Here is a 26,755-nt window from a genome sequence, read left to right on the forward strand (position 1 = left end):
GGTTGAAAATATCGGCCGGGCGTCATTCCGCGCGGCGCCGGTAGATGCACGCGAAGCTCATGCAAAGCTGGCAGTTTCTGACAAATTCGGCAAGCACTAACTTCACGGCTAGACGCTCTGCCTAGCTTTCTATTGTACTATTACGACACAGCTGGCGCCACTCACTTTTTATGGTTTCACTAGCACAGAAAGAGTACCCCTACAACTACAATTTTAAGAAATATGGTCATTTGAGGCGTGAACAAAATCGGCCAAATTTTCCATAGACCAAACAATTCCGAAGTAAACTGCGAAATAGCGCAGGTGTGTTTTGCCATACGAGCAGTGTAGCATCGTACCAAATTGAAGAGAACTTTATGAAGCACGAGCATAAGCAGATATATTTTAATGAAATCGACTTCGTACGTGAGGACTCTTGGTTATGATCGCAAACAAGCACGGCTGCCGATTGGCTGATACTTTGTACGTGACCCCAGTTGAGTGCTTGAACGAAAACACATGTATACATGCTGTCACCAGTACGTAGACAAAGGTGAAAATAGCGTAAAACAAAGAACTGGCGAGAACACCGCATCACACGCGGCGGAACGGCGAGCATAAATTCCTGGATGATAATGCAACTAAATGCAAAGGTGCATGCGAGCTGGACAAGAGTGATGAAAATAATCCCTGGAGAAGGGGAACAAGAGGGACAAAGGACAAACACAAATCTCCAAACACTGCTAGGTGACTGGTGCGCGATCGAAACATTAGCTGTGTTCGGAGATTTGTGTTTGTCCTTTGTTCCTCCTGTTCCCCTTCTCCAGGAAGTATTTTCGTCATTCTTGTCCAGCTCGCATGCACCTTTCCATTCCATTGCATTATATTAGTAACCTTAAATTGCAAGCTTTCACCCTTTGTGGTGTTAGACTAGTGGAAGCTGATAAAACCCGTTTGCTCTACTGACGTCTAACCCCTGATAGAGCGCTCCACTGGAAATGGAGGGGTCCCGGGTTCGATACCCGGACCAGGCGGTTTTTTTCTCTCGCGCACCAGTCACCTACAGCTGTGTGGAGAGATTTGTGCTTGTCCTCTATCCCTCTTGTTCCCTTTCTCCAGCGATTATTTTCGTCATAAATACCTCGCATGCTTCGGTGCGCGCGCCTCGTCCACAGTATTAGGACGTCATATACATGCAAAATTTTTTGGTATTTTCAGCTGATGAACTAATGCTATTTGTTTACATTCCAGAACGGCCGCAATACAAGTCCATGGGAAGGAAACTGTCTATGGCAGATTATTATGCACTGCAGGCGGGTAAGTGGTTGAATACCATATACTTCGCTTAAAGGCCGGCCCGCAAGCAGAGAGAAGGAACCCGGCTCTCACTTTCCTTCTCGCCACTGTGAAAGGAGGAAATCGCCTCTCGTTTCCTCCTCGCCATTTTCAAATTTTTTTTGTTTTGTTTGCTAACTGCCTGTTTGTTTTTTTGTTTGTTTTTGTTAACAAGTTTGGGGTGGAGGAAATGAAAGCTTCAAGGATTTGAAAAGATTATCCAGAAGCCATCCGGCACACCTGCGACAAGGAGCTGGACCAACCGAGTAGCTGTTTTGAGCGAGCTTGGCACTTGTTCTTCCCAACGAGTTGCATTGGCTCTTTTTAGGCGTTGGTTTGGAAGACGATTCTTTGCTGTTGTGAGAGCACAAATGCCTTGTTCTGCTCAAAGAAGTAGTCATTGAAGTATCAATTTTAATATAAATATCTGATTTGGCATCTTTCGTTGTTTAGGCGGATTCATGGCGACAACGGGAAGTACGAGCGGCGTTTTCTGTATATCAGGGATGGCGCTTTATAGACCAGTGGTTCTGAATCATCATGGTTCGTAACCCGGCAGAGGTGACGGAGGGTCCCATCCGTAGTGGGTCTAGTACATTTCGGTGTAGAGCGTTTTGCTGTAGGGCATTTCGGTGCGGACTTTTTGGTGCACAGACATTTCAGTGTACGGACTTTTTGCTGCAAAGACTCTTCGGTGCGGGACTTTTCGGTGCGCGGATATTTCGGTGCACGGACATTTTGATGCATGGACATTCGACGCTATGGTTTGCTCGCCGGTATCTCTTTTCCAACGTACGTAGACACGCTTCACATCGTGTTTGTGCGTTGAGTTGATAGAGATAGTCTCCTCTATAAGATTTTGGCTTTATTATTGGTTCTGCGTGTAGGAAACGACCCAAACAGCAAGACGTTTGAAGTTGTTTGTGTATTCAGAACAATGTCGAATATCTTCAAATGCGCCTCCTCGCGCGTAATCGCAAAGCTCCGATTGTTAATAATAAATTGTGATGACCTCGCACGACAAAAAAAAAAAACAATGTAATTATCACTTGTAACTCATTAGGGAATAAAGTATGCGTGTGCGGGTACAAAATAAGTGTAATCAAATCAAATATCGATTTGAATCAAGTAAACAAGCCGAATCTGGTGAATGCTAAATCTATTTTATTTGGTATCAAATGTTTGCTCATTCTCGTACGAAAAAAAAAGGCATTGACCACAGATCATACACAGAGTGTGATCTGTGGTCAACGTCTCCTTCCATGCCGTAATGATGTCGCCGGACGTAAAGAACTGCCTTACAATCGTGCTTATACAGGGCGGTTTCCTTTTTTAACGACTAGACATTTTTCTAAAAAAGACGTCAGAGTTACGCAATTGCGGTTTGTGCCTTATCTGTAGTCTTCAAAAACACCAAATCATTCATTTTTAAAGAGATGTAGTGGGCGTGAAGTGGCTCACGGCGTCCTAAAAAACCTAATTTGGACGCGAATCGTGTTACCGCAATCTTTTCGGCCACCGCACTCCTCGCCCCTTCTACAGTGGCGTTGTCACAGCGATGCGCATGATTTGTCGCTTTGGCTTCATGGCGTTAGGCTGTGCCACGCGGAGATGGAGCCCACATAAAAGCAAAACTATATTTTCGCGCCCAAATTAGGAGGACGCCGTACGCGCGTTACATCCCTTTAAGAATAGACGGTTTGGTGACTTGCGACTACGGCCAACAACTGCCTAAATACAAGATGCCGTATTCTTTTCTAATTAAAAGGTTAATTAGCGAATTTGGGGCAATCGGTCGGTTTTAGTTGCGTTCGTTATTGAACCTAATCCTCGCCGGGCCGTATAGCTCACCTGCACAAACCGCAATGGCGCTAATTTTCACTGAAAAATTTGGTGGCTTTCGATTACGCCCAACAACTTTATAAATCAACTATCCCGTTTTCTTTTATTATCAAAACGTTCATTAACAAATTTTAGGTAATCAGTCGGTTTTTGTTGCGTTCTTTCTTGAACCCAATCTTCGCCTGGCGTATAGCTCACATCCACAAAACGTTAATTTCCACGTCTTTTCTAATATCTAGTAGGTGAAAAAACAAACAAACAAAAAAAAAAAAATAAACGTTGTATATAAAACAGAGGGCAGTTCTTTTCTGATATAAATAAAGCGTGTGGCACGCGTCTTGCATGCATCTCTTTTTTTTTTCGGCCTATGAAAACAAATCCCGGGACATTCGAAATTGAGTTTATTATGTGGCGGGCGCTTTATCACGAGGTATTTTGTGATGTTTCATAAGCTTTATTACTAGTCGGAAGGAAGCCACGCGAGCCGTATCACGTTACAAACAGCTAATCGGGTGTTTCAAATTTCAACACTCGTCGCGGGCAGCATGAAAGGAAGCACTGCACTCTTGGAGCATCACCACCCGACTTGTTTGAAAAATAAATAATTTCCAGTACTTTTGGTAGAAAAGGCGAATTTTCTACTGAGCGTGATATTTTGTGGACCGAAAAGTGCTGTAGCCGAGATCGGTAGTTCATAGCCTCAGGAAGACGAAGAACGACGGATGCATTATTTCCCGCGGAAGTACTGTTTTGAATTTTAATTCCACATAAAATTGTATATGCACAAATTGTGGCACGATACCGAACTTGCTTGATTACTTTTCTTTTAAAGACAACATAACCAGGCATAATATACAGATATTGCTGAATTCATTTTAATTGGCGTACAGCGCGAAAGACAAGTATGGACATAAAGAACACAATAGAGCTCTGCATTTCTACTGCATTTTTTTCCGTACTTGTGGACAGTTAGTCCGCATGACTATATTCAAAAACTGCCAAATCGTTTAAGCCTACCCCTTTTTATAGTTTTTTTCGTAGATGAATTGTGGCGAATCATCGGCTGGGTTCGGGTAAAGATCTCGCACGTGTCCAAGGACACAATTCGGCATGATTTCCCGCTTGGTGACGACGTTGAGCTGACCGCTGTTCCGCTTCTTTTCTAAGTAGGCGGAGAACGCCAGACGCCTAAATTAGTCAAGCAGCCCCAAAACTTGTGGTAGCACACCTTCCGAACTCCTGGGTTTTTTTGGAGATGGCCTTCGCCCACCCTGACAGAGCCCCAAACAATTATGTAAGGGCTTCAGAGGCTATCTGGGCATTCCATTTCTTCATCAGCGAACAAATGCGAACAGAAGAGAATGAAAACTTCGTAATACCTGCTGTCTTTTAATAAATGGGATAATACGCTACTATTGCTAGTTGCACTATTTTACGCGAAGAAAATTGTGATTTTGCGGTTCAATCTCCGTGTATCCCGTTCTCTTTGCTGATACGCAAGATATTTGTCGGGTGTCAAGTTTTCAGTTACATTTGTTGACAGAAACTAAATGTACGTTTGGCCACGAAGAAATTTTTTTCAAAGGCTAAAGATAGATGAAATATACCATAAACCGTTTCAGTTTTTATGGAAGTTTGTTTTTACTCTTCTTAGTAGCTTCAACGAGGCGGCCGTCACTCTAGAAAACACCTGTAGTACGAACCTATATATTATGCCCCAGAAATGGTCAGACTGTGTCCCTCTGACTGCAATATCTTTGACTTGTAATTACTCATTATTATTAGTTTGTACAAAAAACAAAACAAAAACACAATAGTGATACAATCACTCTTCAGTGTGCCGTTGTTAGAACGACAAATTTTCAACTCTCTGGGTAGAGCTCGAAGTTCAGATAAAAATACCCATATTTTTTCCTTCTGCTATGATGTTCAAGTTCTGTCCACTCGAGATAAATATGCGGTGTTGTAGCGTGTGTGGCCGCATGCGGAAGTATCTGAATGTAAAAGAACTTGTTGTTGGGCTAGTTGTTGTTCACTATTTGAGTGTTTCTTAGAACTGCAGAAAAAGAGCAAAAAAAAAAAGAAGAAAAGCGAGCCAGCCCGAACCCTTCCGAGCTCATATCCAGCCTGCCTAACTAATACCTGGTGTTTGGGATTGAAGCTGAGAACCTTGAAGGGTTACGGAGTATTTGTCGGGGGGCCGGTAAGCCCATTAGCACTCGTGCGAGAAGGCCGTAAAAAGCGAGGAGGAAAATGGAGGAGGAAAGGGGAGGAGGAAAAAAAGAAAAGAGAGGGAATCTTCTGCCACGTTGAAGAAAATTTTGAGCGCCCGCCTTTAAAGGCGGGCGCTCAAAATTTTCTTCAACGTGGCAGAAGATTCCCCCTCTTTTCTTTTTTTCCTCCTCCCCTTTCCTCCTCCATTTTCCTCCTCGCTTTTTACGGCCTTCTCGCACGAGTGCTAATGGGCTTACCGGCCCCCCGACAAAATCTCCGTAACCCTTCAAGGTGTTTTGCTTCAATCCCAAACACCAGGTATTAGTTAGGCAGGCTGGATATGAGCTCGGAAGGGTTCGGTCTGGCTCGCTTTTCTTCTTTTTTTTGCTTTTTTTCTGCAGTTCTAAAAAACACTCAGATAGTCAACAGCAACTAGCCCAACAACAAGTTCTTTTACGTTCAGATACTTCCGCATGCGGCCACACACGCTACAACACCGCATACTTATCTCGAGTGAACGGAACTTGAACATTTCATTTCATTTATTAACCATTTTGAAGTGGGGTGGCAGGGACAAAAGGTGCTTAATAGCACCTGACCAAGGTCCCGAGCCCCATACAGGTTTCAGAGCGGCAACACAGATAAAAACAATAAAAAACAAAACAAAAAATACAACACAAAAAAACAAGGTTGTTTACACATTTGTATCCAATATATTATTCAAGCTTCAAAATATAATCCTTTATTCTTTTTTTGAACGTATCTATTGAATTTACTGCTTCAGCTATTTCCAGAATTTGAGGATGCATGTTTAGAAGTTGGGGAATTTGCTGTGTTAATGTTTGTTCACCATAGCTCGTACGTGTGTGACCTCTAGCATAATCCACACGTCTTAAATTGTAGTTAGTTTCTCTTAAGGGAAATTGGGTGTGAAACGACCCCGTGTCAGTTTTGAGATAATGAAAGATGACTTTTGTAAGGTTGAACATCATTAACTGTTGTATAGTAAGCAAGCGATGTTTTTTAAAATAAGCAGATGTGTGATCGTTATAACTTAGACACTCGATAGAACGGATCGCTTTTTTCTGGAGCACTAGTAGTTTTTCAAGGTTATTTTTAGTAGTCGTACCCCAAACCAATGAGCAGTAATGTAAATGAGAGTGAACAAGTGCATAGTATAATTGGCACTTAAGCCATGTTGGTAATAAATATCTTAATTTGTGTATTGTGCCAATTGATCTGGAGAGTGTTATAGACAACTTGGACACATGAGTTGTCCAGTACAAGTGTTCATGAAACCATACACCCAGGAACTTTAATGACTCAACTTTCTCTAATTTGTAGGAGTTAAATTTTATATCTAAGTCGTAGTTAAGCATCTTATTTCTTGCCCTAAAAACAATATATTTAGTTTTTAAAATATTCAATTCAAGCTGGTTTGCAACTAGCCACAGTGATAAATCCATTAACCAATCATTAGCTGTGCTTTCGAGATACTGGAGGTTACTATCGGAAAAAAATACATTCGAGTCGTCTGCGAATAATACCATTTCTGAGCGATGCGAAATATTAACGATATCATTGATGTAAATAAGAAATAGTAATGGTCCTAAAATTGATCCTTGCGGGACGCCATATGCTATTTGATGGATGTCTGATTTGACGCCGTTATAAGTGGTGAATTGTAATCGAGAACTTAAGTAACTATTAATTAATTTGTTCGCTATGCCCCTTACACCATACATGTTTAGCTTTGTTAGTAGTATTTGATGTTTAATTGAATCAAAGGCTTTTCGGAAGTCAAGAAATATTCCGATGGTAAACTGATTATTTTCAATGTTTGTAATAATTTTATCTTTAATATTTACAAGTGCCATTTCCGTCGATTTATTTTTTTGAAACCCAAACTGCTGCTCGGAGATTATATTATGTTTTGTGAAAAAACTAGTCAGGCGATTATTAATTATTTGTTCTAAAATTTTCGAAAAAATAGGAAGTACAGAAATCGGCCTGTAATTATTGAGGTCATTCCGTACACCACCCTTATGTACAACGCAAACGCGTGCTACTTTCATTCTGTCTGGAAAGCGACCACTTAACAGTGACGTGTTGCATATGTGTGTTAGCGGAGTTAATATTAGACTGGAAATGAATTTAATTGGTTCAGCTTTGAGACCGTCTTCACCTGGGGCTGTACTGTTTTTAAGGCAAGCAATCAGGGTACTTATTTCTTCCTCGTCCGTAGGAGAAAAGAAAATTGAGCTAGTTACGTTATTACGTATATATGAAATGACATTAGCTGCATTGGTTGGGGAAGACGAGCATGCTCCTGATGTTAGAAAATGAGTATTAAACAAGTCTGAGAGCTGTTTACCTCCGTAGCTTTCGCCGTCAATTTTCAGTTCAGTGGGAGGTGGATCACTAGGCCTGGAAATCAAAGTTCCTACAGTGCTCCAGATTTTCTTAGGGTCACCTAGGATGCTCATAAATTTATTTATATAATATTCGCGACGTGCCTTTTTTAGGTCTGAGTTTAGTTTGTTTCGAACTTTTTTGAACTTGACAATGATATCTTTATCTCTTAGCTTGATAAATTTATCGTATATGGAGTCTCGATATTTTATTCTCTTATATAGCGTAGGAGTCACCCAAGGCTTTCTTGACTTCTTATGTTTTTTCAAGGTTCTTAGCGGGAAGGCATTGTCATATAAAGATATGAGCTTGCTAATAAAAAGATTGTATGATATGTCTGGATCACTTTCATTATATACAAAGTCCCAATTGATATTAGACACCGAGGAGTAAAACATGTCAAGGCTTTCCTTGCTGATAGGTCGGTAAGTTATACAAGGGAAATACATGGGGCTTTTCCTAAGTCTCTTAAATAAACAAAATGTTGGCAGATGGTCGCTTACATTCCACGTTAACACCCCTCCTGTGAGTTCATTAGGATTACAATTCGTAATACACAAATCGATTACAGTAGCTGTTTCCAGTGTAACTCTTGTAGGTATATCAATTATGTTATGAAAGCCATAGCATTGTACAATCGCCATAAGGTTTATACACGTTGGGCTTAAAGACAGTATATCAATATTGAAATCGCCAATTAACGTTAACTGGAGACCTAGAGTCGTAGCGTAATCCAATAAACTCTCAACAAAACCAAAAAAATTTGCAGTACAACCTGATGGCGGCCGATAAATCACAGCTATAATTATCTGTTCGTATTTAATAACCATAGACTCATAATCGCAGCAGACTGAGCAATATTCAGATAAAACAGTGTAAGTAAGGTTGTGCCGTATATACAAAGAAACCCCCCCTCCTCTTTTGTGTTTACGATACATACTTTCAGTCTGATAGACATCACAGCAGAAGGAAAAAAGATGGGTATTTTTATCCGAACTTTGAACTCTACCCAGAGAGTTGAAAATTTGTCGTTCTAAGAACGGCACACTGAAGAGTGATTGTATCACTATTGTGTTTTTTTTTTTTTTTTTGTTACATTGCAGTCAGAGGGACACAGTCTGACCATTTCTGGGGCATAATATATAGGTTCGTACTACAGGTGTTTTCTAGAGTGACGGCCGCCTCGTTAAAGCTACTAAGAAGAGTAAAAACAAACTTTCATAAAAACTGAAACGGTTTATGGTATATTTCATCTATCTTCAGCCTTTAAAAAAATTTCTTCATGGCCAAGCGTGCATTTAGTTTCTGTCAACAAATGCAACTGAAAACTTGACAACCGACAAGTATCTTGCGTATCAGCAAATAGAACGGGTAACACGGAGATTGAACCGCAAAATTACAATTTTCTTCGCGTAAAATAGTGCAACTAGCAATAGTAGCATATTTTGCAATTTATTAAAAGACAGCAGGTATTACGAATTTTTCATTCTCTTCTGTTCGCATTTGTTTGCTGATGAAGAAATGGAATGCCCAAATAGCCTCTGCAGCCCTTACATAATTGTTTGTGGCTTTGTCACGGTGGGCGAAGGCCATCTCCAAAAAAACCCAGGAGTTCGGAAGGTGTGCTACCGCAAGTTTTGGGGCTGCTTCGCTAATTTAGGTGTCTGGCGTTCCCCGCCTACTTAGAAAAGAAGCGGAACAGCGGTCAGCTCAACGTCGTCACCAAGCAGGAAATCATGCCGAAATGTGTCCTTGAACACGTGCGAGAACGTTACCCGAACCCAGCCGGGATTCGCCACAATTCATCTACGAAAAAAACTATAAAAAGGGGTAGGCTTAAACGATTTGGCAGTTTTTGAATATAGTCATGCGGACTAACTGCCCACAAGTACGGAAAGAAATGCAGTAGAAATGCAGGGCTCTATTGTGTTCTTTATGTCCATACTTGTCTTTCGCGCTGTACGCCAATTAAAATGAATTCTGCAATATCTGTAGATTATACCTGGTTATGTTGTCTTTAAAAGAAAAGCAATCAAGCAAGTTCGGTATCGTGCCACAATTTGTGCATATACAATTTTATGTGGAATTCAAAGTCAAAACAGTACTTCCGCGGGAAATAATGCATCCGTCGTTCTTCGTCTTCCTGAAGCTATGAACTACGGATCTCGGCTACAGGACTTTTGGGTCCGCAAAATATCACGCTCAGTAGAAAATTCGCCTTTTCTACCAAAAGTGCTGGAAATTATTTATTTTTCAAACAGGTCGGGTGGTGATGCGTGTTTGAGTGTAGGACCGTTGACTGGGCACTGGTTTGCGCCAAGAGTGCAGTGCTTCCTTTCATGCTGCCCGCGACGAGTGTTGGAATTCGAATATAGTAGAAATAAAATCAGCTGACACCCTTAGAATTATTTTAAACTTGCGCTTTCTTCAGGCATTAAGATTTGATCGTACCTTTTATTCAGTGTTGTCTTCGATGAGGGAACAACTTGACGAGGAGGCCGCGCTGTCCGCGTACGCGGCTTGACAGATAAGGTCGCGAAGTCTTTTCACGAATCTTTAAAGACCAAGCATAAAAATGAAAGACGCAGCCACTTTACGCCAATGAAGCCAACTTTATGTTTTGGGCAGACGTCTTGCGAGAGTTGCAGTATTTTAATTATGCCTAATAAATTAAATGTTTAGGACTAAGTACCAAACTTTTTTAGATGTATAAAGAACCAAAATGTAAAATGGAAAGTTCTAGAGCTGCTTGAGAAACACCCTATTAGCTGTTTGCAACGTGATACGGCTCGCGTGGCTTCCTGCTGTGTAGTAATAAAGCTTATGAAACATGACAAAATACCCCGTGATAAAGCGCCCGCCCCATCATAAACTCAATTTCGAATGTCCCGGGATTTGTTTTCATTGGCGGGAAAAAAAAAGAGATGCATGCAAGGCGCGTGCCCCACGTTTTATTTATATCAGAAAAGAACTGCCCTTTGTTTTATATACAACGTTTATTGTTTTTTGTTTTGCTTTTTTCACCAACTAGATATTAGAAAAAACATGGAAATTAACGTTTTGTGGATGTGAGCTATACGGCCAGGCGAAGATTGGGTTCAAGAAAGAACGCAACAAAAACCGACTGATTACCAGAGATTTGTTAATGAACTTTTTGATTATAAAAGAAAACGGGATAGTTTATTTATAAAGTTGTTGGGCGTAATCGAAAGCCACTAAATTGTCCAGTGAAAATTAGCGCCATTGCGGTTTGCGTAGGTGAGCTATACGGCCAGGCGAGGATTAGGTTCAATAACGAACGCAACTAAAACCGACCGATTTGCCTAAAATTCGCTAATTAATCTTCTAATTAGAAAAGAAAACGGCATCTTGTATTTAGAAAGTGGTTGACCATAATCGCAAGCCACCAAACCGTCCATTTTTAAAAAGATGTAACGCGCGTACACTATTATACGGCGTCCTCCTAATTTGGGCGCGAAAATATAGTTCTGATTTTATGTGGGCTCCATCTCCGCGTGGCACAGCCTAACGCCATGAAGCCAAAGCGACAAATCATGTGCATCGCTGTGACAACGCCACTGTAGAAGGGGCGAGAAGTGCGGTGGCCGAAAAGATTGCGGTAACACGATTCGCGTCCAAATTAGGCTTTTTAGGACGCCGTGAGCCACTTCACGTCCACTACATCTCTTTAAAAATGAATGATATGGTGTTTTTGATGACTACAGATAAGGCACAAACCGCAATTGCGTTACTCTGACGTCTTTTTTAGAAAAATGTCTAGTCGTTAAAAAAAAATCGCCCTGTATAAGCACGAGTGTAAGGCAGTTCTTTACATCCGGCGACATCATTATGGCATGGAAGGAGACGTTGACCACAGATCATACTCTGTGTATGATCTGTGGTCACTGTTTTGTTTCGTACCAGAATGAGCAAACATCTGATACCAAATAATATAGATTTAACATTCACCGAATTCGGCTTGTTTACTTGATTCAAATCGATATTTGATTTGATTACACTTATTTTGTACCCGCACACGCCTACTTTATTCCCTAATGAGTTACAAGTAATAATTATATTTTTTTTTGTCGTGCGTGGTCATCACAATTTATTATTAACAATCGGAGCTATGCGATTACGCGGAGGAGGCGCATTTGGAGATATTCAAAATTGTTCTGAACACACAAACAACTTCAAACGTCTTGCTGTTTGGGTCGTCTCCTACACGCGGGACCAATAATAATGCCAAAACCTTATAGAGGAGACTATCTCTATCAACTCAACGCACAAACACGATGTGAAGCTTGTCTGCGTACGTTGGAAAAGAGATGCCGGCGGGCAAACCATAGCGTCGAATGTCCATGCATCAAAATGTCCGTGCACCGAAATATCCGCGCACCGAAAAGTCCCGCACCGAAAAGTCTTTGCAGCAAAAAGTCCGTACACTGAAATGTCTGTGCACCAAAAAGTCCGCACCGAAATGCCCTACAGCAAAACGCTCTACACCGAAAAGTGCTAGACCCACTACGGATGGGATCCTCCGTCACCTCTGCCGGTTTACGAACCATAATGATTTAGAACCACTGGTCTATGGAGCGCCATCCCTGATATACAGAAAACGCCGCTCGTACTTCCCGTTTGTCGCCATGAATCTGCCTAAACAACGAAAGATGCCAAATCAGATATTTATATTAAAATTGATACTTCGATGACTACTTCTTTGAGCAGAACGAGGCATTTGTGCTCTCACAACAGCAAAGAATCGTCTTCCAAACCAATGCTAAAAAAGAGCCAATGCAACTCGTCGGGAAGAGCTAGGGAGCCTTCATGTGCGCTTTGAAGGCACCCTAGGAAGAGCAAGTGCCAAGCTCGCTCCAAACAGTTACAGGTTGGTTCAGCTACTTGTCGCAGGTGTGCCGGCTGGCTTCTGGATAATCTTTTCAAATCCTTGAAGCTTCCATTTCTTCCACCCCATACCTGTCAAAAAAAAAAAAAAAAAAGAAATCGGAAAATGGCGAGGAGGAAACGAGAGGCGATTTCCTCCTTTCACAGTGGCGAGAAGGAAAGCGAGGGTCGGGTTCCTTCTCTCTGCCTGCGGGCCGGCCTTTAAAAGGGTATTGAAATCATTTTCAGGAGGTCACTTTTTATGTTATATTGTTTAGAAGGTGTTAGTTCCCACATCTAATAAGTGCTGCAATACGCGCAGATTCCGAATGATTTTATTATAATTTGTTTTGAAGAGAGTTTCAAAGGTGCACATTCGGATAAGACTCCTCTTATTCACGACGGCCGAAGCCATCGATTGCAACTCGCCGACAAGCGCTCTACATCGACCCCTTCACTTGGAAGAAAATTCTTTTCAGAAAGGGCATGTCGCGATCTTTGAACATGCTTTTAACCAGGCAACAAGCTACGCACAATTGTAAATTCAGTTTTTTTTTTTTTTTTTTTTTTTTTTTTTTTTAATGCTCAGAGCGTTTAGATCGAGTTGTCAACAGAAAAGGACGATCTCAGGATCGACTTCAGTGCCCATTTAAAATTTTTTTAATGTTCTGAATGTTTGGCTTCCTGTGGCTATACTATTCATGACATATAGTGAACTTCCTACAGATAAAAGAAAGAAAAAGGAGGTCAAGAACACGGAGGGATACGTGTCTTTCAACTCAAAACAAACATTTATTCAGGGGCATGCGTTCGCCCGCTCGCCGGCTCCCTATCCCGGAGAGGGGGAGGGACGGAAGGAGTTAGGGAAATCCGAATGAAGAATAGGAAAGAGGGGGGGACCGAAAGCGAAAATATACGAAAGGACCCGATAGGGGCAGGAGGAATGCGTTATCTGCCAAGGTCGCCAAATTGGAGAGCTCGGAGCGCAAGAACGCGATCTCTCGTTCGGAAAGAGTCAGCGAGGGAGAGGAAACGTTTACATCTGAGCCCTTTATGGCGTACGACTAAGCCTAACCTAACCTAACCTAACCTAACCTAACCTAACCTGTAAAACCCGAAGGCGCGCGTGTGCTCAAACTTGGGCGAACACCCACCGCACGCACGCCGATGCACGACGATCGGGTGCGCCGAGTCGTCCCCGGGCTCCACCACCTCTCTGGGATGCTCCTGCCGGCGGTCGTTGATACACCTGCCTGTCTGGCTAATGCATTCACCGCCACAGGTGAGTGGGATGGAGTAGACCCTCTCTTTTTTACCTGAGACGAACTGATGTCCGTGCATCTTAGAGCAGGACATTTCTAGGGGAGCGCAATTAACCATTTTACACAATTCTTTAAGTTTGACTTTGCAGCTGAACGCGACACCTACATCGAATCTCGACGCGAGCGCTTTAGCCGATGAGTTGTGTTGTGTGTATAAGGAATGACGGCCACCTTTCTTTTCCATCGTCTGGGTGCCGGTGTCGGAGTAGCAGGGGCGGAAATTAGCCTCTTGAGCGAGTTTTATAGCAGGTCGTCGGGAAAAGCCGGCCTTCCTCAACCTCTGCGTCTGCAGCCGGACACTATGCTCCCCGTAATTAGGGCAGCATCTAGAACGCGCTGACGTCAGAAGGGACTTGACGAGCCATAGCTTAACGATCGTGGAGTGAGCGCTTGCGAAAAGCTGAACTGGCTTTTCAGTCCTTTGCCTAAACTCCCAGCAGATTACCCCGGGACGGATCGCTAAACGAAGGTCCAAAAATTGGAAAGTTTTCCGTCAGGAGGAATCCTCCGTTTTAAAGACGAGATCCGCAGGGGCCCGACGAGAAAGCGCCCTTCACACAAATGCAACTGAGTAAGACCGAGAGAGACCAGACCGGTTTTTAAGCCTCTTGCGACGTCTTAGCACCAGCCCCGCTGCAGTTCATCCGGTCCTAAGAAGTCGCGAGGGGCTCAAAAACCGGTCTTGTCTCTCTCTCGGTCTTACTCGGTTGCATATGTGTGAACGCGCCTGAAGGCCTCCATGATTTTGTCAGGGTTTCTTTGTGTCAGGGTCTGTATGATTACGTAGTCACCTACATAACGATACACCCGGCAGCCCGTCGCGGAATCCTCCAGTCGCTCCTTGATCGCCCGATCTACGTACTTGACAAATACTTCACTCATAACCCGTGCAAGGTACGACCCGATGCACAGCCCCGGTCTCTGAATATAAACCTTACCCTGGTACTCTACTCAGGTTGAGCAGAGGTAACTAAATGCTCATAGCACATGCTCGGGAAGAGTTCCCGTCAGCTCTGGGGCCATCACAAGAGAAGAATGGAAGGAGAAATTTTCTTCTCACCGGGACTTTCCTTTGTATGTCCCAGGCTTCCCCAGACGTCGCTATTCTCGAATTATAGAAGATTAACTTTCACTCAACATTCATACAAAAGCAGCTTTCCCCCCTCTCTCCCCTCCGGTGGTTCGAAAGTACCAGCAGTACCAGCGAGCTCAGCTATAGCCGCCAGTGAATACAACCTATACGCACAAACAGCGCATCGGCTTAAAGCGCCCGCGTCAAGATTCGATCTAGGAGTGACGTTCAACTGCAAATTGAAACTCAGACAATTGTGTAAAATGGTTAATTGCACTTCCCTAAAAAATACTTGCTCTAGGATGCACGGGTACGTCCCATGTAAAAAAGAGAGGGTCTTCTCCACCCCGTTCATCTGCGGCGGAGGACACAGGCAGGTGTGTCAACGACCGCCTGCGGGAGCATTCCAGAGAGGTGGCGGAGCCCTGGGAGGACTCGGCGGCGGGGCATCCGATCATGGTTTCACGGGCTTGCGTGCGGGAGTGTTCGCCCAGGTTCGAGCACACGCCTGTCTAGCGGTTTCAGAGCCAGTTGTACGCCATAAAAGGCTCAGATGTAAACGTTTCCTCTACCTCGCTGACGCTCTCCGAACGAGAGATCGCGTTCTTGCGCCCCGACCTCTCAAGTTTGGGCTAGACGACCTTGGCGGATAACTCGTTCCACCTGCCCTATCAGGTCCTTCCGTATCTTTCCGCTTTCGCCCCCCCTCCTCCCTCCCCCCCCCCCTCTCCCCCGCCCTCTTCGCAATTCTTCCTTTGAATTTCCCTCACTCCTTCCGCTCCTCGCCCTCTCCAAGAGGGGGGGCCGGCAAGCGGGCGAACGATCGCGCCTGAATAAATGTTTGTTATGGGTTGAAGTATACGTACCCGTCTGTGATCTTGCCATCTTTGTGTGAATTCTTTGTTTTTTTAAGTCTACCAACACGTTCCTTACGTTCTAATTCTGCAGATTGCTTAGTTTTTCGGTTATCAGGTGCACTGATGGCACAGCCATTTGAATTTGAAAATATACGCTTGATATCATTAGCCTGTTCGATTTACCTGCGCCTCCGTCACCGGTGCAGAAAAGCGTGGGGCGGTATGCATCATCCACCCTTATCGCAATACACCTACCGGAACTGCACCGCCCTGCACTGTTCTGGACTGGTACAGGAGGTGCATGTAAATCGAAAGGGCGTACTGACACTCTGGCATTTTACCCTCGGGCCTGACTGGGATGTTTTGACAAAGAAGGCAATCGGATCTATATGGCCATTAGCCTAATTTACTTTTATACGGTTTTGATTTATAATACCTGTTTCAACAACATTGTGCATGTATGGCTGATTATGGAAGCTGTTGTAAATTATCGAACCAATCTTTGGAAAAGCTGGCGACTTATAGAAATTCAGATTAGATACTGAAATAATCCCGGCTGCAAAGCAAACCCAAAGTTTCATATGTGCGACAAAAATCTCCCAAATTGTACCAAAACACAGCAACGCCAATACAAATTACATACAAATTTAATATAAGGGTTAGGTTGTAAATTATTGTTAAGAAGTTTATTGGTTTCTGACTTCTTTTAGTTCAATTAGACAATTGCATCTCACAGGCAATTCAATCATATGTTTTCAGTATTGGAGAATTTTGGCCCAGCACTAGCACTGGTTTGCACGGGCATGGTAGCGCTCCGGGGGCGCTACCGTGCCCGTGGAAACCAGTGCTAGTGCAAGCCTCTCTTGCGGAGGCATGCAGCTCGGCGCATGACAATGCCGGAATATATGTTTAGACCAGAAAACGAAGACTGCGATGTAGCAATGCAAGCGTGACGATCTACGTTTCTTAATGCTACATCACAGACTTTATTTTTTTGGTCCAAACTTATGTTTAGGCATTGTCATTCGCTGAGCTGCCTCCACGAATTGCAGTGACTGGCTCTCCGAGTGTTCTGCGGAAAAGTAGACGCACGGGCTTTTTTTAGAGTGTACCATTCCCGTATGCTTGCAAGCGTAGCGCGAGCCCAAAGTAGCGCAGAGGCGGATCACGGTAGAGGTATGCTTAAATTCTATGTTACATAGTTTCAGCATACCGCATCCGTGATCCGCCACCGCGCTACCGTGAGCTCATACTAGACACAAAAGCACGCTCTTCAGCGCGAGCACCGTGGCCGCGGATCCCACGAATCGCGGTTTGCCAGAAATTTATACTATTTGGAACATGAAGGATCTCACGCGTTTTTTTATCGCAAAATAGTTGTTTTTTAATTCTTCGATACCCTTTACTAAGAGTTTTTCCAGAGCTATATTTTGTATTACCCTACGATGGACTACAAGCCAAAGCTACTGACCAGCAGGTCCAATGACAATATACTTTGAAACACGTAGTATATCGCTTGGACGTGAGGTTCGAATCAAAGCGATACACCTCGTCTTTTTATTTGCTCGTGATACGACCTCACGGCCCGTAGCTTTGGCTCGTAGTCCATCACAGGCTGAGCCGAAGTATAGCAATGTGCCTTACGTTAATTTGACTCTTTTAAGAAATTTTGGTGTTCTGCAGCAGGACAACTGCAGAACAGCAAAATGGTATCCCATGACCAAGTAAGCTTTGCATTCTGAAAAGTCTAAAAAAACGTTTCTCTAGCTTCCTTCAAGAAGGTTTTTCAAAAACTGGAAGTACTGCACGAAGAGGTGGGAGGCCTCCGCGAAGAAGTCATCCGCCTGAGAGAGGCTCATGCTGCAGCCCCTGCCGCTTCTCCACCCCCTCCTGTGCTACCGAAACTGCCCATGGAGACAGAGGAGGATGTTGCAGCCATGGAGGCCTTTCTGGCTGAAGAAAGCAATTTCGAATACATGGTTGGTTTACAGTTTTATTATAATGAATGGTACCTTCCAAAAGTAAGAGAATTAATCAAGGTTGAGTCATTTTCGAACCAATCGTTTCGGTTGTTTTATACCTAAGTAAATTGAGAAAACCCTTTATTAGTAAGGTTGAATTAAAAGAAAAAAAGTCGTCTTATAAATATACCAGATGTGTTTTTAGTCAGTTAAATTTTTTAGAAAAAGGGAGTGCGTTTTACGGAGACTGTTTTCACTCCGTGTTTATCGGGCTCGGCGGACATTAGGTAGTAAATTAATCGTCACCATCAAGCGACTAATTAACAAAAATGCGCTAAATACGTTTTAATTCAAATTTTTATGGCCCATGTTGCAATTACAATTCGAAGTCAACTACCACGTAAGGCTAAAGGACTCAGTTGAAATAAAAGCATCCTGCTTTAAAATATTTGTCGTCAATTTTCCCCTCTCTCAGCTAAAATTTCTCAACTGGACGCAAACTTTTTGTCCAGTTGAGGTCGAGATTGAACCTGGAAAAAGAGGTCGAGATTGAACCAGGGGCCGACCGGCGAGTGGCGTTAAGATATCTCGTTTCCTCCTCTCTTCGCTTCGCCCCCTCAAGGCGACGACGTGGAGAAGACGCGAGGCCGTTCTCTCTCCTTCTCGGAGAAACATGGCGTAAACATATATCTGTTGAATGCACCTCCTTTTTTTGACAAATACGGTCATCCGTTGGAGATAGCTGCATGAGTGATGTTTTGGTGTTTGTAGCATCCCGTTGCACGCTTTCGCCGCGTGTTTTGGGGAATCCAGATTTCGTTTCAGCATCCCTTTGACACGGCGACCGAAACCAAAAAGGATTGCATGTGACTCTAAAAATTCCCGTGTGTTCACTTTCCCACCACACACTTAATAGCCAATCACAACAATCTGTGGAGCGAGCTTGGTGAATCCTGGCGTCGAACGGGTGTTTAGGCCTAAATAAAGTCGGCGCTGGGACACTGAGCAACATGAAACGTCACGCTCAGTGTCCTAACGAAGACTTCATTTTTTAGTCTGAACACATGTTTGTCATCGTTATTCACCGAGAATGTCCCGCTGATTTCTGTGATTGGCTCTAAAGTGTTTCATGAGAAAGGAAAGCACGTGAATGTTTAGAGTGGAACTATGGCGACATATTTAGCAGAACGTATATGCGGTTTATCTTTTTTGGCGGTCGGAAATCATTTTTCCGCAATAAAACTCAAGTGTCTCTTTTCTTTTTGCTTTTGTCTTTTGTATATTATTGCCACAACCTCTGACACGTTGGCATATAATCCTAGTTTTGGTAAACTCTACATTTTATATAATGCGTATGTTTTGCTATATGAGCATTCCGATTCTAATTTGTGTCCCGTGACCTATACTTTGCATTCATTAAAAAATCTTTTCATGACACTTCTACTTGCAGGTCTCCCACCTCAAGAGCTTCGATGGCCCAACACTTGCCAAAAAGGCAAACGGAATGATGAGCAGTTTGTTCACATTAGAGTTAGCCGTAACCTACACCTACAAACGATCAACGGGCAAGCGCGTCTTCGAAGGGACGGCAGCCGAGAAGGCTGTTCGTCGTAAGTATTCCCACTAAATACTATTGAACGCAATGAATGTTAATTGGGAGTTTAAATCCTAATCATTATTTATAATTCTCTCCATGTGTATCAACCCATGAATACAAATTAAGAAAATTGTCACATATATCTAAGGGAATAAAATTCAAGTGTCACATTTTATCAGAGGTTAATGTCAGGTATGTAACCTGCTTATTAAAGCTATGTTGCTCTAAGTACCAAAGAAAAATATATGAATAGATAAGAAAAAAACGGCATAGCCATTAAAGTATTTAATTTTAGTAAGATCTTAAAACTCGGAACCTTATTTTTTTTTCTTGAAATGGTAGATATGATTTTGCTGCTTAATTGAGCATGCTTATTTGGTTTTAATATTGTTATGTAAGAAATGATATGTTGATTTAACTTTTTTTAGTTCCGAAGGAAAACCCTTACGTTGCTAGCTATTCCAAAAAAAAAAGTAATAAAAAGATTCTAAATTAAAATATTTTTTTTTGTATAGAATGAACATCTCCGATAGCTTTAAATGCAGCTGCATAGCTTTAAATGTAGACTTTAATCATAATGTCACAAAATGTGCTTACATTGTTTTCAGGCTGCAATGAATACACACTCCTCGCTGGGCTAGGTGTTAAAGGTATAGAAAAGGTAGTGCGTAGACCCAGCCGGGTGCTGTTTTTAGTTTTAAAACGGACGATACTTCTGTCACTATCAGGCAGAATAGAAAGTTTGAGAAGACACGGATGTCAAATTGTTTTTTTTTACACTCTTTTTCAGGCGCTGCAATGGAGAGTTTCCGAGGACTCGCGTCCAAGGAATACACGTTCCACCTCGGAAACCGATTCCGCAACGCGCGCGGCAACATGAAGAAGCAGGAAGACGCGTACGTAAAGAAAGCAATTTTCGGTCGAACATTTTTCAGATTCTGCCTTAAAATTTGATTGTCGCCTACACCGCTAACACTACATAAAACGAACAAAAAAACGAGCTTTTCGTGTAGTTCAATGCTAAATGAAACAATTACATTCAATGCACAACGTATGGATGAAATTTTTCTTATACATTTAGTATAAGAAAAATAAACAAAGCTTTAGGTCTGATTCACACAGCCGCCGCCGGAGCATGACGGCGGCGTCACATTGCGGCGAGAAACCGGCCCAAAAATTCTTTAAAATGACGAGAAAGACGTCGTTTTTAAAGTGGCGGTGCAACGATTTTATGATTAAAATCATCTGCATCTCGTCACTTTTACGTTGTTTATCGTGTCCCAGAGGATAGAGAAAACACTTCCTTCATTAAAAATGTCGCGATTCCGCTGCATAATCGCAAAGCAAAAGTCGAGCTTTTTCCCCCACCTGCAGCCCCAAGTAGCAGTCGAAGGAACTACGGCGGAAAGATTACGTGACCTCGCTCGGCTCTAAGCTGCAGCCTAGCGCCCGCTAATGTACGCAGAGAGACGGAGGGGAAGCGTCCTCCGAGATAGCACACGGGAAGCTACACGGCACTCCGAATGACGTCACTGGGAGTGCGACCAGGTGTGACCCTGAAGACTGGGAGTGAGTTGAGGGGTGCCCGAAATACCAATCTTTATCTTTTTTTTTTACGCAAAAACTAGGACACGCAGGCGAAATCGGTTTTCTGTTCTTTACTTCAGAAGTGTCAGGGGGCAACTTCCAGAAAGCTTTGATCGAAGTTCGAAAATCGTTGCACCGCCCCTTTAAATGACGCGGTGACCAAACGTCCGCTGTATGATTGAGGCAGTATGCGTTACAAACATGGACATCTGGATAACTGAATTCAAGAACTCACTTAAATGCTCTTACAAGTACCGTTAATTCGCTACACTCTAAAAAAAGCCTGTGCGTCTACTTTCTCGCGAAACACTGAGAGCCAATCAGCGCAACTCATGGAGGCAGCTCAGCGAATGACGATGCCGAAACATAAGTTTAGACCAAAAAACGCAGTCTGAGTTGTAGCATTAAGTAATGCAAGCGTGACGTTTTGCATTGCTTCATGCCAACTCAGGCTGCTTTTTTTTTTTTTTTTTTTTGTCTGGTTACGGTCTGCCTCCGTAAGTTGGGGTAATTGGCTCTCCGAGTGTTGTGCGGGAAACCACGTGCACGGGCTTTTTCTTAAAGTGTACATGGGGGCGTCATTATTTTTGGCTAGGAGCAGACATTTTTTTAAGAGGTCTTCAGGTGTAAACGGGCCGTAATCTATCCACTGTGGATTGAATGTAATTATGTGCATACAATATAAGTCGCAATATATAAGAACAAACAAAACTGCAGCAGGAGGAGAAGCTGTATCTTCTTTATTATTACTAATAAAATGCAAGCCTACATTCACGAGCCAACGTAGCTTAAATGGCCCATGAAACGAGTTTCGGGCTGGAATGAATCAATTTCTATTGGGATTTTGCTAATAGCACACATCTTTCAATGGGCCTAAAAAAAAAGGTAGAAAGTCAGAAGCCTGGCTTTCGGTACGAAAGTTTGAAAACACAACGGACTATTTCGTACCTCCTTCCCTTCGTAAGCTGTCTGCCTTTTCACTGTGATACATCCGCGGTCCCCCCAGCGCGTCACTGGGCCTCTGCAGCGCGTCACCGGGCCCAAGCGCACGTCACACGAAACCGGACCTTACTAATTCCCTTCATCCCTAAGCTGACATTGTGGTGGAAGCTACGCGCTTGCCGGACCAATCAGTCACCTCGCATTTATCATTTGACCCCATTCTCTGCGCGTGGGTATGCGCAAGAGAGCGTGATCACGTGGCAAAAGTGTGGCTGGCACGACGAGCACGTAGCTTCCACAGCACTGTCAGCTTTAGGGTGAACGGTGTGGGGAAAGCAACTTTTGTCTGAATTTTGAGCGACGGGGGAGAATGGCTGTGTCCGGGTACACAAACGAGAGTCCGAGCAAGAGGAGACTCCCCTCTTTCCGTCTTCTTGAACTCTTTGGTAGAATGCGCGATTTATGAGTTGACAAAGAAAGCTAAACAGGAAAAACGTGGAAGAGCGTTTCATGACTCCTTTAATGCACACGATGATGTGCCTCCAAGTTTTATAGTTGTGGGCTTTAGCAGTTCTTTATACCACCTGCGAAATTACAACGGTGTTTGCGGCATTTGCCCTAAATTGCCAATAATCAGTAGACTTGGTTCTGTACGTTGACATAAAATTACAGAAACAGAAACAAGATCCACTAGTGACCTTTTTATTCTCCAGTGGAGCATAAACAACAAGTATAAATACGTAATTCATTTTACAGGCAAGCACAATACCCGTGTTGATTTGATTGGTTTGCATTGATAGCCGATATTGCATCAGGTCTTTTTTTTTAATTTCAACTACTGTTTTGTTTGCTTTTTCAGGAGGATACTCAAGGGTGATTCCACGTCAATTCATGCAATGATGGTCCGGGTCATATTTTAGATAGTTTTGTTAAAAATATATATGAAAGCCATGTTTTTGGGAGGAACATTCAGCTAGATATGAACGCCGTAACAATTTTTTTCGCTGAGATATAAAATAGAGAAGCTTGAGGCGTGGAAATTGAGAAGATTTCACAATGCTACTTTGCACAGCCGTCATTTCCTGATCCAACCTTTCACGGCGCCCATAACTTTTTTAATAGGTTTTACAAAGGTTATACAACACATACATAAAATATTAAAAATATCCATAAAATATTTCAATGCAAACAAAAATATCAAACATTGCACAAAAACGCGTTTTAGAGACATATTCACAATTTTTTTGCAAATAAACCATCTTTCATAATGCTTCACAAAAGATATCAAAATGCGCGTATTTGAATATTCTTTACGAATATATAAAGATAATATGCCCTCCCTTAAACATATTTTTGTTATCAACGCGGAAATTCGGCTGATTTCTCAAAATGTGGCAAGATTGGGCGTCGATATTTAAAAAACTCCATCTTTTATTTTCTTTAAACTCCCCTTGGCACTTTGCAGTGACTTGAACTAACCTGTGATGACAAAAGATTGAGTAACATATGACCTCCAAGCGGGAAAAGCTACGACAAACCTTCACTCGGAGCGAGCCGACGTCTTCGTCATAGCGGCTTTGCCGCACAGCACCAAACGTTTTGAGGGTTAGTTATGGCATGTATTTTATATTATTTAATTTCTTTTTTTTTCATAAGGGCTGAGTATTAGTGACGCGAAAATGGACGTTGAGCTGGAATACCATTAATTAGCTTACAATTCACAGGAACAAAACAGCCCCACTGTGCGAATTCGCTAACTATGCATAGATAAGCTTAAAACTCTAAGTTATGCGAGTGGCCATGTATACATCCGGCCTCTCTTCATATGATGACTTCCACAGATGAGAAGCCTGGATTTCTCTCACAGGTTTTATGGTGGTCCACTCTGCTTGCTTTACAGCACGAAACTCTCGAACCCGTTCCACAGACAGGTGGAACATGCAGACATTTGTTACTTTTTTACGTAGCACTTCCACAAAGTCTTTAGCGGTGGCAATCGTTGAGTTGAGCGAAGATCTCAACTTGGTGAGCGTTGGTTCTTCCACCTACTTCATCACAAGCGCTTTCTCCGTGTCCAGTGGCTGAAAAGATCCATCTTGCCGAAGAGTGCGGCTTCCGAGACGATTCGTTGAATTGGAAGCGATTCTTGAAATTTCAAAAAAGACTGGGAAATGAACATTAACACACTCTTTTATGGCCTATGTGGCTAGAAGAGCGTGAGCTGTGTCATGTGTCGTGTACCATCGGTGACAACGGCAAAGCTTTGCGTGCCTTGCGTGGACGTAACCACACTTGTGGAGAGAGACACTTGAGTTTTTTTCAATGAAAACTCTGCACTTCGGTTGGAAAGAGTACTGTCCATTTTTCCGAAAATCGAAGTGGAACATCACTGCCTTGGGTGGTAAGGCGGTTCTTGTGTCATGTATCAGGCTTCGTTCAAGGTCAAGGATGTAAGAATGCCTCATATACTTTTCGCTCTCCTATTGCCGCAGGAAGGCAAAATAGTCCATAACCTTTTTGACGAGTTCGCCAGCGTCCCATAACGCGAAACAGATCTCTTCGTCTTCGTCGAGATGATGCGACTGCAGCGAGATGCTCTGCGTTTTTGGGCACTTTTCGCAACGGCGCAGAAAGCAATCGTTCTGTGGAGCGCAGAAGAGGTAGATGCGCTTGAGGTCGTCTTCAGTAAATGTCTTCTTTGGGGCATTTGTTATTGCCGTTAAAAGCAACTGAAAATTGACGCAATATATGCATGCGCACACCTCGTGCTCGGGACTTTTTTTTTTTTTTTTTACCCATTTTGGTCGTAGGGAATAAAGTTTGGAGATGCCTAGTTCGGGTTGGGGATGGTCCTTCCTAAACAGCTGGTAAGCTTCCTTAATAGAGCGGGTCATAAACCTTTTTACGACTTTGAGCATGTCGTTGATCATGGCTTTGACGACGTCCTTTTTGTCGGGGCTTTGAACAGAGCGTGCGAGGTCGTCACGTGTGTAGTACTCAATTGCAACCCCCACGTCTTCGGCTTTCCTTTTTTCCCCATGTAGGGATCCGGGGTTGCCCAAACACCACCTTTGCGCTTCAGTTTTCATGTTTGATCAATCATGTAGGCAGTCGCACCCGACACCAGACGCAATATTGCTTTTCTTCAGGATGATTGGTGGCAGAAGCACGTACAATCGCTTGCGTTCCTGGTGGGAACTACATGCCTTCAGCACTTCGCAAAACGCGTCAAACCACTCTGCTCAGTGCTCACAACTGTCTTCGAGTTCGAGAGTTTCGTGCGGTGAAGCAAGCAAAGTGGACCACCGTAAAACCTGTCAAAGGAATCCAGGAAACTCATCTGTGAAAGTCATCATATGCCGAGAGGCCAGATGTATACATGACCATTCGCGCAACTGAGAGTTTTAAGCTTTTGTATGTGCATAGGTAGCGAATTTGCAGAATGGGGCCGTTTTATTCCTGTGAATTCAAAGCTAATTAATGGTATTCCAGCTCAAAGTTCTTTTTCACGTCACTAATACTCACCGCCTATAAAAAAAGAATTTTAATAATATAAAATACATGCCATAACTAACGCCCAAACGTTTGGTGCTGTGCGGCAAAGCCGCGATGACGAAGACGTCGGCTCGCTCCGAGTGAAGGTTTGTCGTAGCTTTTCCCGCTTGGAGGTCATACGTTATTCAATCTTTTGCCATCACAGGTTAGTTCAAGTCACTGCAAAGTGCCAAGGGGAGTTTAAAGAAAATGAAATATGGAGTTTTTTAAATATCGATGCCCAATCTTGCCACATTTTGAGAAATCAGCCGAATTTCCGAGTTGATAACAAAAATATGTTTAAGGGTGGGCATATTATCTTTATATATTCGTAAAGAATATTTAAATACGCGCATTTTGATATGTTTTGTGAAGTATTAAAAAAGATGGTTTATTTGCAAAAAAATTGTGAATATGTCTCTAAAACGCGTTTTTGTGCCATGTTTGATATTTTTGTTTGCATTGAAATATTTTATGGATATTTTTAATTTTTTTATGTGCGTGGTGTTTAACCTTTGTAGAACCTAATAAAAAGTTGTGGTTCCGTGAAAGGTTCGATAAGGAAATGACGACTGTGCAAAGTAGCATTGTGAAATCTTCTCAATTTCCACGCTTCAAGCTTCTCTATTTTATATCTCAGCGAAAACAATTGTTACGGCGTTCATATCTAGCTGAATGTTCCTCCCAAGAACATGGCTTTCATATATATTTTTAACAAAAATATCTAAATTATGACCCGGACCATCATTGCATGAACTGACGTGGAATCACCCTCAAGCAAGTGCGCGCATTTGGAGGTGCGGGGCCAGAAGTGGTCCAGGACCAAGCATGAGGGAGAAGTCTTGTCACTTTTTTTTTCTAATATTTGTTTTATGTTTGCGTTTTAAATGATTATTCTTCCCCCCCCCCCCCTCCGTTTTAAGAGTATAATAAAGATAATTAAATGCAATTCCGTTTTTGTGCTGTTCCACGGGAGACGTCGTCGGTTTATGTGGTGGGACTTGTGGCGGCTGTGAGGTACTGTTAGCCTAATTTCTCGCGGGATAAAGCAGTTAGCGATACACTCTTTAAGGATGATAAAATATAAAGTAGAAAAAAAAAAGCTAGATAACTATTGATTGCTTCCCTGTTTTGTTCACGCTGGCCAAAGCATTTTTTGGTCGCACCAGCGCCGCACGCACTTCTCTTCGACGTCGTACTGCCGTCCTGCTGCACGC

At 42.8% G+C, this 26,755-nt stretch overlaps 1 protein-coding gene across 1 annotated transcript; it reads left to right on the forward strand.

The window, feature by feature from the left end:
• The first annotated feature begins 1,208 nt into the window (after window positions 1–1,208).
• On the forward strand, window positions 1,209–26,431 carry LOC115310522. Its single transcript, XM_040217238.1, has 5 exons — window positions 1,209–1,296; window positions 17,685–17,896; window positions 19,329–19,488; window positions 20,266–20,384; window positions 26,317–26,431. Exons 1-5 carry the CDS (start codon window positions 1,209–1,211, stop codon window positions 26,368–26,370), a joined length of 633 nt encoding a protein of 210 aa, XP_040073172.1. The 3' UTR covers window positions 26,371–26,431.
• Window positions 26,432–26,755: the final 324 nt, after the last annotated feature.

This window comes from Ixodes scapularis, unplaced genomic scaffold (assembly GCF_016920785.2).
Source record: "Ixodes scapularis isolate PalLabHiFi unplaced genomic scaffold, ASM1692078v2 ptg001158l_1___fragment_5__unscaffolded, whole genome shotgun sequence".
In the NCBI taxonomy this organism is placed as follows: Eukaryota; Metazoa; Arthropoda; class Arachnida; order Ixodida; family Ixodidae; genus Ixodes; species Ixodes scapularis.

Bases quoted from the DNA above. Each gene is read 5' to 3' on its own strand.
- LOC115310522 (XM_040217238.1), top strand. From the start codon at position 1,209: ATGCTATTTGTTTACATTCCAGAACGGCCGCAATACAAGTCCATGGGA. The intron at 17,897-19,328 runs GTTGGTTTACAG...TTCTACTTGCAG, and splicing joins AAAGCAATTTCGAATACATG to GTCTCCCACCTCAAGAGCTT. The intron at 20,385-26,316 runs GCAATTTTCGGT...ATCACCCTCAAG, and splicing joins AAGACGCGTACGTAAAGAAA to CAAGTGCGCGCATTTGGAGG.